The sequence below is a fragment of the Acomys minous genome (assembly GCF_964271855.1).
Source record: "Acomys minous genome assembly, chromosome: 13".
Lineage (NCBI taxonomy): Eukaryota > Metazoa > Chordata > Mammalia > Rodentia > Muridae > Acomys > Acomys minous.
Genome location: NC_140495.1, coordinates 9,433,090 through 9,446,739, shown reverse-complemented (window position 1 = coordinate 9,446,739; position 13,650 = coordinate 9,433,090). Strand labels below are relative to the sequence as shown.

Genomic DNA, 13,650 nt, shown 5'->3' with positions numbered 1-13,650 from the left:
ACACAGGTTCAGTTCTTAGCACCCACTTGGTGGCTCAAACTGCCTCTGACTCCAGTTCCTAAGGGATCTGACACCCTCTTCAGACCTCTGCAGGCACCATGCACACACCTGGTGCACATACATACAAGCAGGCAAAACAACCATACACATAAGTTAAAAATTAATAAACCTGTAACAATTACAAAAAGAAAAGAAAAGAAAAACTGGGGGCTTGGAGAGATGGCTCAGAGGTTAAGAGCACCATCTGCTCTCCCAACAACCACATGGTGGCTCACCACCATCTGTAATGAGATCTGGGTGCCTTCTTGTGGCAGGCACCCCCACATGTGGGCAGAATACTGTATAAATAATAAATCGTAGAAAGAAAGAAAAAAGGAAGGAAGGAAGGAAGGAAGGAAAGAAAGAAAGAAAAAAAAGAAAAGAAAAACGAAAAACTAGGCTTCATCAAAATAAGCTGTGTACTGTCAAAGAACACTATTAAGAAAAGTGGATCCGGCCAGGCGGTGGTGGTGCATACCTTTAATCCCAGCACTCGGGAGGCAGAGGCAGGCGGATCACTGTGAGATCGAGGCCAGCCTGGTCTACAAAGCGAGTCTAGGACAGCCAAGGCTACACAGAGAGACCCTATATCAAAAAACCAAAACCAACAACAACAACAACAACAAAAACCCATCTTTGGCAGAAGATTGTCCACTAAGCATCACAGTATGTCATTCATAATGGTCAAAACACAGACGCACGCCGAATGTCTGCTAACTGGCAAAAGGACAAACAAGATCATGTATACATCAGTGGGATGGACTAGCACTTGACTACAAATGAAAAATGCTCAGACACTCTACAGCAGGAATGTGTCTTTTGATTTGGTTGGAGTGTGTGTGTACGTGTGTGCATGGCGTGCATGTGTGTGTATGTACACATGTCTGTGGGTACATGTGTGGAAGCCAGAGGTTGACTTCCGCCGCTTTCCTCTATTGCTCTACACCCTGTTTTGTTTTTTTTGAGACAGGGTCTCTCATTAGCCACATATATCTCATCAATGGGCCAGTGAGCTTAGAGATCTACCTGTCTCCGCCCCCTAGCACTGGGCCTACAGGTGCACACCACCTCACCCAGCTTTCCTTTTTACTTTATTTTATTTAATTTATTCAGATTACATCCCAATTGTTATCTTCCCATTCCCCCCTCCATCCCTCTTTCACCCTATTCCCCTCCCCTAGGTCTGTGACAGAAGGGGACCTCATCCCCCACAAGATGACTACAGCCTATCAGGTCTCATCCGGTAGTCCTGTTTCCTCTTCCTCTGAGTGCCACCAGGCCTCCCCACCAAGGGGAAGTGGTCAAATAGGGGGCACCAGAGTTCATGTCAGAGTCCATGTCTGCTCTCCACACAACTGTGGAGAATGTGCTGTCCATTGGATGATCTGGATAGGGGTTCTACGTTTACTGCAGGCATTGTCCTTAGTTGGTGCCATAGTTTGAGCAGACTCCCCTGGGTCCAGATCTGCCCATCATGATGTTCTTCTTGTAGGTTTCTAGGAACCTCTGGATCCTTCTATTTCCCCATTCTCCCATAGCTCTCTCATCAGGAGTCCCAATAGGAAGTACCAGCACCTATCCCAATCTCCTGCTAAGTGAGGACTTTCAGGGAACATCCCTGTTGGGCTAGTGTGCAGTTATAAGTGAGTATATACCATGTTTATCTTTCTGGGTCTGGGTTAACTCACTCAGGATGATCATCTCTAGTTCCATCCATTTGCCTGCAAATTTCAAGATTTCCTTGTTTTTAATAGCCGAGTATTATTCCACAGTGAAAGCTAGCTCTGGATTGTGGTTCTAGGTTTACTGCATGCACTGTCGTTAGTAGTTTGAGCAGACCACAACCCCCACCACCACCGCCACCTCCTCCCCCCCCCCCCCCCAGATCTGGCAGCCTTGATGGTCTTCTTGTAGGTTTCTAGAACTCCATTTATGTGTGATGTGCAGAGCAGGCAAGTGCACAAGGACGCCACCCCTGAGGCAGTCGGCCGGGAAGAACGGGGAGTGACGGCTAGCAGGCACAATGCTCTTTAATGAGATGAAGCTCTAATTAGCTAATGGGGACAGTTTGTCCAAACCTATAACCACCCATGATCCCCTGCAGTGTACACCTTATAAAAGGTCAACTTTACAAATGAGTCATATCTCCATAAAGCTAAGAATTCATGCCTGGCACTATAAACCTGGTCACAAAAACATGGCTAGGGCGGACCCAGTCCCTGAGGGGAGAGCCTTCTACTTTTACTTTGCTAAATGCACACGGTATCATACTTTCTAAATATTTATATTTATACCCATAGATTAGTGGTGCCTTCAGCCTGGGTCAGGGAAAGAGGTTTGTGGTGAGTGAAGGTTACACAGAAAGTGCTGTGAAGAAATGACTAGTTGAGTGTGCAGCCGTAAGTAAGGCATCAACACTGTCCCTTCCAAGGCTCAGGGAACAGCGGGGGAGGGGCAAAAGATGTAGGAGCTAGAGGTTAGGGGAGAGAGCTGTCTCCTAGATGTGACGTGGCTGCTGTACCCACAGACTCCCAGCAGCTGTGGCTTTCTGCTTAACACACACCCAAGACTAGGTGGTCAGCATCCCATCACGAGTTGACAGAGGGCTCAAAAGGCCGTACCCTCCCCAAGTAGCCGCAGGCAGTTAATGGTTGCCGGGGAGAGGGTCAGTGGTATAGCCCTGGTAAGCTGCCCTTGCTCAGGTAAATAACTCCTTACCCATGCTCATAGGGCACCTCTTATGAAGGGCACACACTGCTACCCTATCCTTTAAATAAATTCTAACTACTCTAAGAGTAAAATGAGCCGGAGGGATTCTTGTTTGTTTGTGGGGTTGTTGTTGTTGCTGTTGTTTGAGAAGGAGTTTCTCTGTGTAGCCCTGGCTGTCCTAGAACTTGACCTGTAGACCAGGCTGGCCTTGAACTCCCAGAGATTCACCTGCCTCTGCCTCCCGAGTGCTGGGATTAAGAGCATGAGCCACCACTTCCAGGCCAGAGAGATTTATTTAGCTTAAAGGATGTTTTGTTAAAATGCCATTCAAAGAAGGAAGCAAACACACATACAACAATAGGAGTGTGGCTGTTTCTGGGATGCTATGTGGGCATTAAAAATGGAGTGAAGGGGGCCTAGAGGGTTGGTCCAGGAGTTAAGAGTGCTGGCTGCTCTGGTACCCACATGGCAGCTCACAGCTGTGTATAATTCTAGATCTCTCTCTCTCTCTCTCTCTCTCTCTCTCTCTCTCTCTCTCTCTCTCTCTCTCTTTAGGCTTTCTTGGGCAACAGGTACACATGTGGTGCCCAAATATGCACACAGGCAAAACACCCACACACCTAAAATAATAAAGCAAGCATGGTGTTGTACTCCCTTGATCCCAAAACTCACGAGGCAGCCACAGGTAGATCTCTTCTATTTCTAGGCTAGCCTGGCCTACATAGTGAGTTTCAATGTAGACAGGGCTACATAGTGAGACGCTGTCTCACAAAATCAGAAAGAAAAATAAATAAATAAATAAATAAACAAACAGAGGAGAATAAGTGAATGAAGGGGGGAAAAAAGCTGGGCAGCGGTGGGTATGCCTTTGATCCCAGCACTCAGGAGGTAGAGACAGGCAGATCTGAGTTTGAGGCCAGCCTGGTCTATTAGATAAGTTCCAGGATGGCCAAGGCTACACAGAGAAACCCTGTTTTTAAAAAAAAGAAAGAAAGGATAAGGGAGTAGCAAATATGATCAAAGTACATTATAGAAAATTGTGAAAGAATAAAATTTGAAAATACATACAACAAAGCTGGGAGGCGGCGGTGGTATCCCAGCGCTCGGGAAGCAGAGGCAGGCGGATTGCTGTGAGTTCAAGGCCACTCCTTATGAGCGTCCACTGGTCAGCCTCTCGGGTGGCAGCGGGAGAGGGTGAGTCTGGGAGACAACAGTATGGAGTTTGAATGGCCACTGTATTCGTCACCTAAGCAACTAAGGGAAGGAAGTTTCATTCTGCTCTCTGTTTTAGGGTCCAGAGCATCAGGGAGACAGAAACATTTGGCAGCTGATGGCACTGCATCTGTGATCAGGAAGCAGGGCGCAAATGCTGGTATACGGGTTGCTTTTGCCTTTGATTCAGTTAAGGTTCTCAGCCCACTGGATGGATGCTGATGCCTGTGCTGGGGTCGGGGGTGGGGGTGGGGTAGGGGGCACAAGGTTAGGGGGAAGCTGTCGCTTCTCAGTTAACCCAGTCTGTAAGTCTCCCGGGAGACATGCCCAGAGGCTGTTTCCCAGGTGCTTAGACCCTGTCAAGTGCACAATCCATTAACCACCTCCGGCCACAGCAAGAAACAAGTAGAGTTGTTTGTTGGGCTGTGTTTTTTTAAAAAATGACGATTAAGCAGCGTATAACTCAAGAAATTCCAGAACAGTGTACCTCAAAAGGTAAATAATGGTTCACCAAGAGTTCTTACCAGAGAAGAGTAGGCCCATAGCAACTCTTTGTGCTGGAATTATCTCACCCATTCAAGACATCTGGCAGCCTTAGCTTGCATGGGCACTGGCCAAGCAGGTGCATTCCCCTGCATGATCACAATCACAAGTTCCAGACACTCCCCCCTTCTAGATGTCACAGGGCACATTGCCCGTGAAGAAGCACTGAGTGGGGCAATAGTTCATCCTTTTAAAGTTGTTGTTGCTGTTGTTTCCCCTTCTCATTGGCCTTTTTCCCTCCTCCGAAGACTTCTGTGAAATGGAAACTATGTCTCACTCCCCGAAAAGGAGCTGACAAGATGGAGATTTAGATCTCAGCTCTCAGTCCACCTCCCAGTCTGTGTTGTCTTAGCTAGCCTTGCCTGTGACAGTTAAGTAAATAAAAGGGGACTTAACATTATTCCATGGATGCCATAATTCATTTGAAAGTCACAGGAAGGGTTCAATTAACTGCTGATTGTTGCAATCACTTTGATTCTGTTTCAAGTGCTTGTAATAGTTACAAGATTGCAGCATCCTACAATTCACAGGTCAAGTACTGGGCTGTTACCAGCTTGTAATAAAACTGTGAAAGCAAAGAAGCCCCTATAATTTGGTTTCAACATAGAGTTAGTGCGGCACAGCCTTGAGTGTTAGTAGACTGAGCTACAGCTATTCCTCCTGACCCCAGAAGGCAACGTGAACGACTGATGCAGGGAACTGGAATTTGCTCACTAGTATTATTAATGGTTCAAACAGGAGTCATGTCTTGCGATGAAGTAGCAAGGAGAGGCAGGCGTGTCTTAAGCAACAGGACTGCAGGCAGGCATGGTGGCGCATGCTTTTAATCCCAGCGCTAGTGAGGCAGAGACAGGTGGATCGCTGTGAGTTCAAAGGCAGCCTGGTCTACAAAGCGAGTCCAGGACAGCCAGGGCTACAGAGACACCCTGTCTCAGAGAGAGAGAGAGAGAGAGAGAGAGAGAGAGAGAGAGAGAGAGAGAAACAAGACTGCAGAAATGTCAGAAACACACCCACAGCCCTCCATCTGCAGTCACCGTATTTCATGATGTTCACACAACAGCCCATAAGCTGTACCTTGATCCCAATGTTAACTCACGAACAAACAAGGGTCTTAGAATAAGACACATGAGGCTGGAGAGGTGAAGAGCGCTCAGAGGACCAGTCCAGTCCCAGGAGATCCAATGCCCTCTCCCAGCCTCTGCACACACACACACACACAAGAAAACCAATATGTGCAAACAGCAGGCCACACGTAATGATGAAAAAAGTATAAGTAGACTTTTAGAAAGTGGAAAGACTAGAGTAGTAAAAACAATTTTTATTTATTTATTATGTTTATTTTTTTATAAAAAAAATTTTTTTTAAAATCTTAAACTTAAGTGAGTCCAGGACAGCCAAGGCTACACAGAGAAATCCTGTCTCGAAAAGCCAAAAGGAAAAAAAAAAAGAAAAGGAAAGAAAAGAAAAAGAAATCTTAAACTTAAGTTTTCCTTATCTGAGAGAACACACAGGTACTCAGTGTACAGGAAGAAAGATCCTCAAATAAAGCCCATCACGGTAATAGTTATGCAGAGGAAAAAAAATATTAACTGTTGATTTTGAGAGAAGGACTCATGCAGCACAGGCTAGCCTGGAACTTGTTACGTAACCAAGGATGACCTTGAACTCCTGATCCTTCAGCCTCTACTTCCATAGAAGTTGCTCTACAGCTCAGTTGTGAGGTGTCCACAACGTCATAGGTCAACTGGCTACTAGGCTAACCCAAGCCACCTGATGGCTAGCGTGAAAGACAGGCAGGGCTGAGCATCAGATAGCCTGTGTATTAGCTGTCTATTGACAATTCACCATGACTCAAGGCAACTTACGGAAAAGCTTATTTAGGCTCATGGTTCCGGAAGGTTAGGCTCCATATAGAAGGCCTGAGGCATCACGAGCAGGAAGCTGAGGGGGGAGGGCTCCCATGTTAAACCTCAAACAGAACCAGAAAGAGCGCAGTGGGAATGCGCTAAAGCTTACCTCAGTGACATACTTCCTCCAACAAGGCCACACCTCCTGAGGCTCCCCCAACAGTGCCATCCGCTGATCATCAATATTACTCAAATTGTTATCTGAGCTTACGCAAACCATCACAGTGCAAGAAAGCCAAGGCTTTGTCTTCTGGAGTGGAAAGGCAACACACAGTGTCTAAGATCAGCAACAAACTCCAAGGCACAGCGCCAGAAACGTGTTATTTAGAAACAGCAAGGTAGCTCAGCGGTAAAGGTGCTCGCTGGCAAGGGCCTTCAGTCCAGGGACCCAACATAGTAGACTGACTCCCTCATGCTGTTCTCTAACCTGCACACTTATGCCTGCCAAATAAGTAAACAGAATAAAATAAAAAATGTGATTCAGAGCCAGGCATGGTGGCTCACATCTTTAATCCCAGCACTTGGGAGGCAGAGGCAGGAGGATCTCTGTGAGTTCCAGGCCAGCCTGGGCTACAAAGTGAGTCTAGGACAGCCAGGGCTGTCTCAAAAAAAAAAACAATAAACAAACAAATAAACAATATGATTAGAGCTCCAAGAGATCTGAATATGGCTACCTCTAGGTATGGAGACAGAGAGGAAAATTCCTATTTTTCTGCCTGTAGTATTATTTGACTATTTATTTATTTATTTATTTATTTATTTATTTATTTGAGACAATGTTTCTCTGTGTAGCCTTGGCTATCCTAGACTAGCTTGTAGATCAGGCTGGCCTTGAACTCACAGAGCTCCACCTGCCTCTGCCTCTCAAGCACTGGGATTAAAGGCATGTACCTCCACTGCCGGGCTCAAGGATAATTTGACTTTTTAAAATAGGCAGTTATCTCTGTCCAACAAAGGTGGGTGCAGATTTTGGAGATGGCTCAGTGGATAAAAGTGCCTGCTGCAAAAACATAAAGAGCTGTGTTTGGACTCCGGAGCACCCCTGTAAAAATCAGGGTGTGGTGGTACACACCTGTCATGCCAGAGTTAGGGGTTTGAGACAGGTGGATCCCAGAGGCTCAATGAGAAATGGTGCCTCAAAAAATAAGGTGGAGGGCTGGTAAGATGGCGCAGTGCATAAAGGTGTTTAACCACCAAACCTGACAACCTGCCTCAAACCCTGGGGCCCACATGATAGAAGGAAGACGGCTCGCTTTAAGTTGTTCTCTGACTTTCGTACGCCATCTTTATGTTACTCCCAGCCTCCACTGTGCCTAGATGAATGAGCACAGCCGCACGTACCCATGCCCACACGTATACCCAAAAACAACCGTAACTGAGGAGGATTTTATTTACAAGGTTTCCCACCTTTCTCAAAAAGTTCACTGCAAGCCAGGTGGGGTGGTGCGCACCCCTGTAATCCCAGCACTCAGAGAGGCAGAGGCAGGCAGATCTCTGGGAGTTCAAGGCCAGCTCCATCCAGGACAGCCAAGGCTACACAGAGAAACCGGGACTCGAAAAACAAAAAGTTCACGTCAGCCTGAGGAGAGACCTATGCCAACCCTTCAACCGTGGTTCTGTCTAGTGATGGGATTACGGGTCCTTTATGTTTCTTCTTTTGCTTTTATGTCTTCTGATTCTGAAAAGGGATGCTACAACAGAGAGCATGTGGACTGCACACCTAAAACCACAAAGTGGTAGTGGTCCAAGCCACCCTGCAGAAAACCCAGCTCAGTTACTTGGGCTTCTGTTTGCTGAAGCTGGAGATCCTGCCAACTCCCTCACTCACACAGCAAATATTTGTTGAGCCCTTTAACGCCAGGCCAGGCCTTGCACTGTGACTCTGATACTTTTGGCTATTTATGAGGGCTGCAGATACCCTCAGGGCTGGCTGGGCCAACCACTGGGGAGAGAGCCTAAGCCAGCTCTTTCCCAACCTCCTGCGGAAGCTGGAAGCTGATTCGGTGGGTTTGGGGTGGATCTGAGTCGGAGGAGCCAGCAAGCTCCCCGGATCCATACAGTGGTTGCTTAAGGTTTCTCAGATGGGTCCACTCTCTACTTGAGAAGTCTCAACCACCCACGATCACCCACCCCTCCCCCACTCTCTACCTTTCATATGGGCTGGCTATCAGTCTCCCAAATGCTTCCTTGGGTCCAGGATGCAACAGAAGGGGGACTGACCCCACCCCCCCCCCACCCCATTAGACTGTGTAAGTGGACTCTCCTTAGCAAGTAAGAGCAGAACTCAAGAAAAAGGCAGAAATGGTTCTGATTCTTAGTTCCACCCCTACGGTAGAGCTTTACTCCTTTTCCTCTCTAGGCCTCAGTTTCCTCACGTGTGAAATGCGCTTACTTGTCCGAGGGGAGCGTTTCAGGGTCTACACAAGCTCACAAGCAGCCTCAGGATGACACGCTGACACCCTGACAGAGGGAGAAGACAATAGACAGTGGCCGCCTCTAGTTGTCAACGGAACTCCAGGAGGAAGGCCTGGCTTCCAAGGGAGACCTTGGCAAGCCCTGCCCCTTCCCGGGCACGTGCCCAGCCCCCACCAGGATGTGTTCAGGTCCAGTACAGGAGCCCTCGGGTTCTCAAGGAGGCTGAGAATCTCGGAATTTACTCGGGGAAATGTTCTTGATTCATCTCAACTTGACTACAAGTTAATTTCGTAAAGATAATTACGAAACAGGAAAGTTCTCTCTCTCTCTCTTTTTTTAATAACTAATGATAGGTAAAAATTTTAAACTGGGGGTGCGGCTCAGTGGTAGAGCATCCGATGCCTGGTTCGTGAAGCTCTGGGTTCTAGCCCAGCACTGTGAAGGGGTCAGTTTGAGAAAAGCTTTGTTCCCAGGGACCCATGCACGTGGAGATCAGGTGAGGGAGGCCCTAGGTATTCCGGACACCCAAGATCAATAACCGCCTGACAAGTATCTGGCTCTCCGGATAGGTCACCATCCTAATAGCCCCAGCAAGCTGGGATGCCTCCCACAACAGACATCCTGAGGGTCACAACCGTCGGTCCCCAAGAGAGCCCAAGGCGAAAGAACTTGGATGTGAGTTTTACACTTTACAAAGAAGTCGAGGCAGAGCTCAGGAGTGTTCCCGGAGGCCGCGGGAAGACCGGAGCCAGCTCGGTGGGCGGAGCTGGAGGCGCGCGAGCAAGCCGGGTCCACCTGCCTCCCTCCGCCCAGCCCGGCTCGGCCTGGCACTCACGATCTCGGCCACGATCAGGAGCCCCGGTAGGGTGCGGAGGAACTCTCGGTCGTAGGCGAAGCTGCTGCTGGTGGTGGAGAAGTTCTCCGCGAAGGAGCTGGCGGTGGTGGTGACCGTGTGAGAGCGCGCGCGCTGCTGCTCCTCCATCGTCGCGCCGGGAGCTGGCCCGGGTCCCCGGGGGCCTACCCCCCACCCAGAGAGAACTCTGGGCTCAGGGTCGCGGGCCAGGGCCAGGGCCAGGGAATCGCGGCTGGTGGGAGTCGGGCACTATGGGTTGGCCTCCAGGGTCAGGTCTGCGAATGTCCCCACTCGTCGCGCGCGCTCCGGGGCTGCGCGGGGAGCCCGGAGCGGGATCGCTGGCAACCGGTGGCTGCGGAGAGCGGGGGGAGGGGAGGGGAAGGGAGAGAAGGGGAGGGAAGGGGCGTAGACGGGGCGGCTGGGGGGCGGGCACTAGGGGACCTCCCCTCGGGGGCGCCGCCGCGCGGCCGCTGCACCTGTCTTCCGCGGACTGAGAGCTCTCAAGGGTGTAGGGTCGCGCGGAATCGCTAAGGGTGATCCGCACTCCTAGTTGCACCCCTGCTGGCTCTTGCCACAATCAGGCTCCGCCCACCTCGGGCCACCAGACTTGGACCTGCTTCCTCCCACCTGGCCGGACTTGCTGCACGGCCTCTTAAGGAACACAGGCCTTGAGGGACGTGGCGGTTCCCTGACTCAGACAACCAAGTGGATGGGGGAGGAGGCTGGAATTGTGACCCAACCGGACCTTAGACCCGGGATCGATGCGAGGTCGCTTGGACAGCCCTCACCCCCTCCGCTGCAGCCGTCACCAAAGTGCTGTTTCCTGCCCCTCCTGTCGGGAACAATTTGAGGAACAAACTTAATCGTTGGGCTGTGAGAGCCAGACGCTTCCAGGCGCTATTCTCAACTCTGGCGGGGACTAGCTGGAACATGGATTGGAAGATGGAAGGTGGGGAGATGTTCGGGATCCCTCATCACGATGTATCATAGTGGCCGGATGGCGGTGGCGCACGCCTTTAATCCCAGCTCTCAGGAAACAGAGACAGACGTGTATCTGTGAGTTCGAGGCCATCCTGGTCTGCAACGTGAGTCCATGACAGCCAAGGCTACACAGAAAAACCCTATTCTCGAAAGCCCAAAAACGAACAAACTAACTAAAAGAGCTATAATTGTGACTGTCCTCGTTAGCCTTGAAGGGGGAGAAAATCCCAACAACTTGTTTAAAACAAACTTGATTTTGTTTTTGGTTTTTGGTTTTTCGAGACAGGGTTACTCTTGTAGTCCTGGCTGTCCTGGACTCCTTTGTAGACAGACCAGGCTGACCTTGAGCTCACAGAGATCCGCCTGCCTCTGCCGGAGTGCTGGGATTAAAGGTGTGCGCCACTACACCTGGCTTCAAACAAATTTGAACGGGGCCATCTGTGCATAGTGAAGCTTACAACAAGCTAGCTATGCTTTTGTGGGGTCATCTCATTGAGTGAGCAGCGGTGTGCTGGTCAAGTGAGTGCTGCACTGAACTCTGGGTACTTGCGTGGCTAGCATGAAGTTACTGCCTAGGATTTATTGGACCTCAGTGGTACAGCTGTGGTTCAAACCAGAATAAGGTTAAGAGCTTTGATGGATGGGCATCTGGCAAAATGTCTGCTTCCCTGTGCCTGGCCCCTTCCTGTTTTATGAAGAGTGACAGCAAACATTTAATCCAAAGCCACCAAACAGAGGAGGAAATAATCCAGTCAAAATACAGCTTTGAATTAAAAGTGAAGACATAACAGTTTTAAGAGTGGTCAGAGCCGGGCGTGGTGGCACACGCCTTTAATCCCAGCACTCAGGAGGCAGAGGCGGGCGGATCGCTGTGAGTTCAAGGCCAGCCTGGTCTACAAAGTGAGTCTAGGACAGCCAAGGCTAACACAGAGAAACCCTGTCTCGAAAAACCAAAAAAAAAAAAAAAAAAAAAGAGTGGTCAGAAAGTATGTCCTATTCGTGGAGCCCAAAGGAAAGCACAAATATTTACGGCTGTGATGGTGCACACCTGTAATCCCAGAACTCAGTGGTGAGCAGAAGCAGGGGGATCTCTGTGAGTTCAAGGCCATCCTGAGCTACAGAGTGAGTTCCAGAACAGCCAAGGCTCCAGAGAAACCCTGTTTACAACCAAAAACATCTATTTTAAACCAGGCGGTGGTGGCACAGGTCTTTAATCCCAGCACTCAGGAGGCAGAAGCAGGTGGATCTCTGTGAGTTCGAGGCCAGCCTGGTCTACAGAGTGAGTTCTAGGACAGCCAGGGCTACATAGAGAAACCCTGTCTCGGAAAACAACAAACAAAAAGTAAGAGTTAGTTTAACCCTGGAGCCTCCCTAAGGGCAGGAGTTTCAAGGATTTCCAACAATTCCAGTGTGATGGCTCATGCCTGTTATCTCAGCACTGGGGGAGCTGAGGCAGGAGGATAGTTAACAAGTTCAAAGCTAACCTGAAGCTGCAGAGTGAGACCTTGTCTCAAACAAGAGTCTAGGTTACGTAGGCAGCTCACTGGTGGCCTGGATACGGAGAACCTATCTCAAAATAAATAGTTCAAGGTCATCCTGCGCTCTGTAGAGGATTTGTGGCCAAGCCGGGCTACAGAATGAGACCCAGCTTCCCTCCCACCTGCAGTGGAAACAAAATAGTCTTTCTTCCTTTCTTCCTTTCTTTCTTTCTTCTCTTGGGGCACTGCCTACCTCTACTTCTCAAGTGCTGGGATTATAGTCATGTGCCACTAGCTTCAGCTTGAAGTTTTATATATATATGTATATATATATAATTATTATTATTATGTATATATATAGTTTGTTTCTGAGACAAGGTTTTTCTGTGTAGCCCAGGCTGGCCTCAAACTCAGAGATCCACTTGCCTCTGCCTCCAGAGGGCTGGGATTAAAGGTGTGCCCACCACGCCTTTATTTCATTAATTTATTTGTTTGTTTATATTTCATGTGCACTGGTGTTTTGCCTGCATGTATGTCTGTAAGAGCGTGTCAGATACCCTGGAACTGGGGTTACAGATCATTGTGAGCTGCCTTGTGGGTGCTGGGAATTGAATCCAGATCCTTTGGAAGCGTAGCCAGTGCTATTGACCACTGAGCCATCTCTCCAGCCTTGGAAATTCACTTTTTTTTTTTTTTTTTTTTTTTGGTTTTTCGAGACAAGATTTCTCTGTGTAGCCTTGGCTGTCCTAGACTCACTTTGTAGACCAGCGATCCTCCTGCCTCTGCCTCCCAAGTGCTAGGATTAAAGGCGTGCGCCACCATGCCCGGCTAAATTCACATATTTTTAAGCCCCACTGTAGACCAAACCACTTGGGTCAGAGCCAAGAAGCCATATAGAAATGTGCCCTGCAAAAGTACTTGCTCAAGCTGGGTGGTAGTGGCACACACCTTTAAATCCCAGCACTCCAGAGGCAGAGGCAGGTGGATTGCTGTGAGTTTGAAGCCAGCCTGGTCTACAAAGTGAGTCCAGGACAAACAAGACAACATATAGAAACCTTGTCTCGAAAACCCAAAAAAAAGTCATATAAATAATTGGAATTTTCGTGTGTGTGCATGTATGTGGAGTGTGCAAATGTGTGTGTCCATGTATGTGGGGTGTGGGAGTGTGTGTGTGCATGTATATGAGATGTGTGTAGAGTGTGTGAGCTTGTGTGTGGGGTGTGTGTGCATGTATGTGCGAGTATGTGTGAGATGTGTGAATGTGGGTAGAGTGTGTATACTTGTATGTGGGGTGTGTGCATATATGTGGGTTGTCTAAGTGTATGTGGAGTGTATTGTGTGAGATTTGTGTGTAGAGTGTGTATGCTTGTAAGTGGAGTATGTCCATGTATGTGGCAGTGTGTGTGCGTGTGTGCATGTGAGATGTATGTAGAGTGTGTTTGTATGTGGGGTGTGAGTGTGTGTGCATGTATGTGGGATGTGTGAATGAGTGTGGAGTGTGTATTCATGTGTG

General features: G+C 48.8%; 1 protein-coding gene across 1 annotated transcript in view; it reads right to left on the bottom strand.

Moving 5' to 3' along the window:
* CMTM8 (CKLF like MARVEL transmembrane domain containing 8) overlaps positions 1–10,040 on the bottom strand; it is a 43,872-nt gene extending 33,832 nt beyond the window's left edge. The window contains exon 1 of the mRNA XM_084754551.1: positions 9,661–10,040. Coding sequence (XP_084610677.1) covers positions 9,661–9,807 — 147 coding nt within the window. The 5' untranslated portion in view covers positions 9,808–10,040. The remainder of the gene's footprint in view (positions 1–9,660) is intronic.
* Between the last annotated feature and the right edge of the window lie 3,610 nt (positions 10,041–13,650).